The sequence below is a fragment of the Peromyscus maniculatus genome, chromosome X (assembly GCF_049852395.1).
Source record: "Peromyscus maniculatus bairdii isolate BWxNUB_F1_BW_parent chromosome X, HU_Pman_BW_mat_3.1, whole genome shotgun sequence".
Taxonomy (NCBI): Eukaryota; Metazoa; Chordata; class Mammalia; order Rodentia; family Cricetidae; genus Peromyscus; species Peromyscus maniculatus.
Window position 1 is genome coordinate 138515954 of NC_134875.1, and position 6000 is coordinate 138521953.

A 6000-nucleotide genomic window follows, 5' to 3' on the forward strand; every position below is an offset into this window, starting at 1 on the left:
ACCTGACAAGTATAGTCTCCATGATTTCATAGATAGCAGTGATTCAGCAACATCCCAAGGATTTTAATCTCATATATGGTAGAATCTGGAACTGAGCCAAAAAATATCTCCCTTTGGAGTCCATGCCTTTAAAACCTGTATATGACTCTTTCCTCTAAATAAATGACCAGAAAGCACTATAGGAATCAGTTTTTGTGGCTTAGCAGAAAAAGCCTAGAGTCTAAGCCCTGTTCCCACTTACTTCTCTAGGAAAACTAGATGGGAGTTGAGGCCCTAGGCTATACATTGTTAGTTGGCTCTCTGTCCTGCTGTGCAGAGTTGAATTGTCCTTGTGGAGTGAAACAATGGTTCATTTATGTAAAGACAAGGGGAAATGGCACCCTCTCCTCAATCCACTGCTGTGGCAGCATTAAATATACCCCAAATTGCTTTGCCAAGCAGGAAGTGGAATTACATTCTCATATGTACTATCAAAATTGGAAAGAAAATACCCAAAATTTCAGTATATATACAAACTCACAAATATGGTAATAAATGAATAAATAAATAATAAATAAATCCCAAGTCAAGGGGATCTTCTGTAATGGTTCAGGGAACAGGGGGAAAGATGGGGGCATAAAGAATGTAAGAGCCAGAGGATCAGGGACCTTGCTGTGAGATTGTGTCTCTTACTAATGTCAGAAGGCACACCCATAATGTCTCACCAACATGACAGCCTAAACGAGTGCTGAACAAGGATGACACTAATGAAGAAGGCGAACTGGACTGGGAAAAACCCATGAAGTCTCAACCCTACACAAAAAAACTACTGGCAACTACGAAAAGCTGGGAACAGAAGACATAGTATTCCCCGAGGAAGAGACACCAACTGGTTGTCCAGTGCTGAACAGTCAGCTCTGAAACATACACACAAGTGACATTATAGAGAAGGAACAGGTTCTATTTAGGAATATATACCTATTATGAATATACATATATGCGTGCAATAACAACTTGTGAAACAAAGAGTCCTGAATTGGAAGGACAGTAGGGAAGGACATATGGGACAGTTTTGAGGGGCGAAAAGCAAGGGAGAAATGTTGTAATTACATTGTTATCACAAAAATAAAATAAAAGGAAAGAAAAAACTGGAAAATGACTAGTATGAAGTGGTAACTTCCACATAGACTGACAGCAAGCTGGACAGACAACACAAGAGAGATCAGCTTTTTCTGTACAGAACAAGTCAGAGGACTGGGATAGTCGATAAAGTAACTCATCAAGGGCTTGGAACTGACACACACTGGCCCCACATTCATGTGCCCAGCTCTGATTTCAGTGGCTTTCTCCCCAGCAGCCATCTCCTTTCTCCCCAGATGCAGGAGTCTGGGCCTCTCTGGGTGACGTTCTGCTGGCAATCCTGTTGCCAGTGACACACTGCCCTGCCACGGAGTTCATTCACTAGATAAAGCCATGCCCGATTCCCCAAACTCCACCAAAAAGCTGGGACATGTCAAAGTCTACGAGCGCCACGGGGTCAGTCCCCAGTAGGATTACAAACTGAGACTGTCCAGCACGCGTTTCATCCCTTCTAGCCGAACAAGTACAAAGTATCCATTTGCCTTTGAAGAAATAAGGGCGCCTGTGAGCGGCTGGAGCCATGGCTCAGCACTCAGGAGCACTTGCTGCTCTTCCAGAAGAACCGAGTTAGGTTGCCAGCACCCACATCAGGCAGATCGCGACCACCTACAACTCGGTGCCAGGGGATCCCACGCCCTCTGCTACGCATGCACACAAATTAAAGCGCGTCTTTAGCAAACCCCCTGTAAAAACCTTTTCCATCGCGTATTCCATCAACATGCACTTACTAAATGCCACTCTCACCTGCTGCTGCTTGAAACCCACTTAGAGGCAAAGCCTGTGCTTACTATGCAGTAAAGGCTTTCATTGCATTCCCACAACCCTCTGAAGCCAGTACTTGAGTTACATCCACTTTAAAGGGGGTGGGGTGGGGGTGGGGAGCCAGGCTCTGAGCAAGTTCACGCTTCAGATGACACAAGAAAAGCAGAATGCCTAGCTGTGGGGCCTCCCCTGGGGGAGTAAGGACTGACTCATTACTCTTTGGGGCAGGCCAGAATCAACTTGAGCGAGGAAGATGCCTGGGAGCAAGCAGGTGGGACTCAGATGGGGCAGAATGGAGGGGAGGCATTTCAGGCAGAGGAATCTGAGCAAGAGGAAGGAGCGGACAGAGGTCAGAGTGTGCACCCGGGGAACAGGCCAAGGCAGGTGTGCTGGCTCGCTGGCCTGGAAAGCTAAGATCCAACTGCACTGTACCATCTCTCTGCTCCCCATTCCCATCCATTGTCTGAAGCCTGCCAGTGGTCTCCCTTCAAATGCCTTTCTGTCTCTCAGTCCCCATGGCAACAGCCTTAAAGCTCACTTTCATCCAGCTGCTTCTTATTCTAATTGCTTCCTCTGTGGCCTGCCAGGAAGTATTCTGGCCCTCTGTGAGGCTGCGCAAATCTAGGTCTGATCTTCTCACTGCCCCGCTTAATTGCCCAGGCCAAGGCGTACAGGCTCTGCGCCTCTCGAGCGCTGCTCGCTGCCTCTGCACTCCCATCCCCGCCCCTCACCCACCGCTTTGGTCATTAAGTCTATTATTCAGGTCCCTCATGGGCCCACGAATTAATTAGCCACACATAAACGCCTTCTGAAACCCGGGCGGGAGAATGAATGTGCTGCGTAAGCCAAGACAGCCAAGGAGGGCTGGGGTCAGCTGACCCCTTGCAAGACTGTGCTCCGCCGCGCCCCTCCCCCACCCTCTCAGCCCGCCTTTGGGGAGAATGGAAGGGAGGGCCTGCTGTTTGCCAAAACCTATGAACCAATAGGATAACGTGTGCACCTGCCTAAAGAATACCGAGATTCTTCTCTCCTGCGCACAGGACAAATCCCCGCCAACCCTTAGCTGTCTTATCTACCCTTGTGGGACCCAAAATGCAGCCCGCTCCTTTTCCTTTCGGCGAGCGGAAGTTCCTGTGCGGGAGCGTCCCACTTCCTCTTGGGTGTTCGGCGTGTGCGTGGCAGGAGAGGCGGGGCCAACGCTGCTCCGGTTTCTCGCGCGCTTGGCGCTGCGGCCAGTGCGGGCGGCGACTGCTTGCGCAAGTCTGCTTGCCAGGGAAAGGGCTTTGTGGCCGAAACGACCGCTTCCTTGCTACAAAGACTCCGCTGGCGTTTGCGGTTCGGCGGCTCTCCCCGCGTAAGATAATCACGTTGCTCCGACGCTGCAGATCGCCTTCTCCAGAACTGCTGCAGGCTTTGAGCGCTTGGCAGGAGCCATGCCTCGGGGACGGAAGAGTCGGCGCCGCCGGAACGCAAAGGCAGCAGAAGAGAATCGCAACAATCGCAAGATCCAGGCCTCAGAGGCCTCTAAGACCCCGATGGCGGCTTCTGTGGTCCCGAGCACACCCGAAGACTACCTGAGCGGCCCTGAGGAAGACACAAGCACTCCGGAGAAGGCCTCTACTACCCCTGAAGAAGCTTCAAGCACTGCCCGAGTGCAAAAGCCTATTACCCGGAGCAATTTCCAGGGCACCAAGAAAAGTCTGCTCATGTCCATATTAGCCCTCATCTTCATCATGGGCAACAGCGCCAAGGAGGCCCTGGTGTGGAAAGTCCTGGGGAAGTTAGGGATGCAGCCTGGGAGGCAGCACAGCATCTTTGGAGATCCGAAGAAGGTCGTTACAGAAGAGTTTGTTCGCAGAGGGTATCTGCTTTATAAGCCAGTGCCCCGCAGCAGTCCGGTGGAGTATGAGTTCTTCTGGGGCCCTCGAGCACACGTGGAGTCCAGCAAGCTGAAAGTCATGCATTTTGTGGCAAGAGTTCGGAACCGATGCTCCAAAGACTGGCCATGTAACTATGACTGGGATTCGGATGATGATGCAGAGGTTGAGGCTATACTCAATTCGGGTGCTAGGGGTTATTCCACTCCATAGAGAGATCCCAGGCAGACCCTTAGGAGTGGAAAAGAGAATCCAAAGTACTCCATGGAGTAGATAGGCAGGGTCCTAAAATCAAAATGATGTGGAGGGTGGGGAGGGCACTGTATTTGGTATTTGTGATCAGTACTAATTGTTAAAGTGCGAAATAGTGTTTGCTTTAGATATTGTAATCTTGTATTCATTTTATAACACTGTCGATTAAGAACCACAATATGTTTAAATTTATAAATGAAAAGATGTTTATGTTCTTGTTCCTGTCATTGACATTTGCTACAACAGCTGTGCAAACCTTATTAAATGAAGGCCTTCTGTCATGTTGTGGGATGTACAGATTTGTACCAAGGAAAGGGGCTGTTCTTAGAAAGTTTGGAATAACCAGTACAATGTGAGTGAGGGAAAATGACAGGCTCGTTCTGTCTTACCTTTGTGTCTGTTGTCTTGTGAAGAAACACATCTGTGCAAATAGCATAAATAAAAGCAGAGTAAATAGTCTGTTTTCTTCATTTATTGTCCACCTGTTAAGTGAGGTTCAAGTTTACATTCTAGGAACAGTCCTTAGCAGATAGCAAGCACCTATTTTCCAAGAAACTTCTACATGGTGGGGGAGGGGAAAAGGAGGAAACGCATCAAGTGTTGTAGAGATTGAGAATTAAGAAGTAAGGAGAAGGTAGACAAGCTGATGATATCACCTGGGGACATAGACCAAGAAAAGAGGGTGTCGTAGGGTGCCTGGGAAACCAAGGAACACTTGGAGACTGAAGAGGAGATGAGGAAGGGCCATCATGATATATTATTTGGTATAGGGTGTGTCATTGGAATCTTAATGCACCTTGACAGAAAAGCCATTGGCAAAGATTGGAACCCCTTCTAGAATACGTTTAAAATAGAAGATACACAGTTATTGTCTTGAGAGAAGGATAGCAGGAAAAAAATAGGTAGCCGTGGGGACCCTAAAAGTGAAAAGGAGGAGACGATAAGAAAAAATTTTGACGCTAGGTCAATCTGAGTTCTAAAGGTAATATTGGGAGAGAGTAAATCTGGAGACACTGAAGGCAACACAGAAATTTAAAGAATAAGAAATTCCTCAGTGGACTGGTCAGGTGTTGTTACAGCTTACAATAAGGCAGTGATAATAAAATCATGAATAGCCATGATGACCTGGGACACTTGGGGGAAAAGCCCTGAAACATCTGGCCTTCAGCATGTGGGAGGAGCCTGAGAGAAGATTCAACCTGTAAGTTCACAGCAGGACACTTACAGGTTTCTCAGGTGTTAACACTTTCTTGCACTGTACAGTGCTCAAAATGTTCAGTGTGTGTGTGTGTGGGGGGGGTTTCAGGGTCAAGGTAATGTTGGGATTTCCCTTTGAGGTAAGGTGGTGACTTACCTCAAAGGTAAGTGTGGAGATACAGTAGCCTCCTCCCCATTCTCCTTGCTACCTGGCTGAGAACATGGAGGAGAACTGTCCAGCTTTAGAGCTGACCACATTTACCACCAAGAAAGCACTAAGAAAGCAGACTGCACTCTCCTGGGGAACAAGAAGGACATGCCTGACCCAGGCATGCCACACAAACCAGAGACCAAGATGCTTTAGGCCTGCCTCCACTACAGTTTCACCTGGCCCATAGCTGAGTACAAGGCCCAGTCACTGGGTGCAGGGCAGGGTGGCAGGCCATTTTCTGCAAAGCTCAAACCCACAGCCAGGAGTGTGCAGGCTAAGAAGACTTCATGCGGAAGCAGAGCCCATGAAGTAAGCTTCAGCAGCTCCCAACACACATGGTGAGCACCTTCTATGGTGCAGGAGGGGCCCGAGAAGCCCGGCACACACACTCAGGAGGCTGGTCACTTGCCCTGAAGGTACATGTGGGTCAGTCTCCCTAAAGAGGTGGGCAGCCAGGGAAACCTGGGAAGGTCAGCAGTAGGCTTTCTGGGCCAGAGCCACTGAAGGGGTGGCCCTGAGACAAGATCCTGGGTCCCTCTCCACACTCCCAGAGTTCCTTTCTCTAGGCCACCCTACCATCTG

General features: G+C 49.0%; 2 protein-coding genes across 3 annotated transcripts in view; one reads left to right on the top strand and one right to left on the bottom strand.

Moving 5' to 3' along the window:
* Window positions 1-3049, bottom strand: part of Foxr2 (forkhead box R2) — a 91453-nt gene extending 88404 nt beyond the window's left edge. Inside the window, exon 1 of one of the 2 annotated variants that reach the window (XR_013048291.1) lies at window positions 3-3044. The gene's annotated coding sequence lies outside the window, so the exon portion shown is untranslated. Of the gene's footprint in view, window positions 1-2 lie in introns of both variants that reach the window. The other variant, XM_015988419.3, reaches the window with a different exon arrangement.
* An 8-nt stretch (window positions 3050-3057) lies between these two features.
* Window positions 3058-4469, top strand: Mageh1 (MAGE family member H1). The gene has a single exon (XM_006994899.4). It carries the CDS (start codon window positions 3315-3317, stop codon window positions 3969-3971), a length of 657 nt encoding a protein of 218 aa, XP_006994961.1. The 5' UTR covers window positions 3058-3314; the 3' UTR covers window positions 3972-4469.
* Window positions 4470-6000: the final 1531 nt, after the last annotated feature.

What these genes read in the sequence shown, in the direction of transcription:
- Mageh1 (XM_006994899.4), top strand. Translation starts at nt 3,315, where the DNA reads ATGCCTCGGGGACGGAAGAGTCGGCGCCGCCGGAACGCAAAGGCAGCA.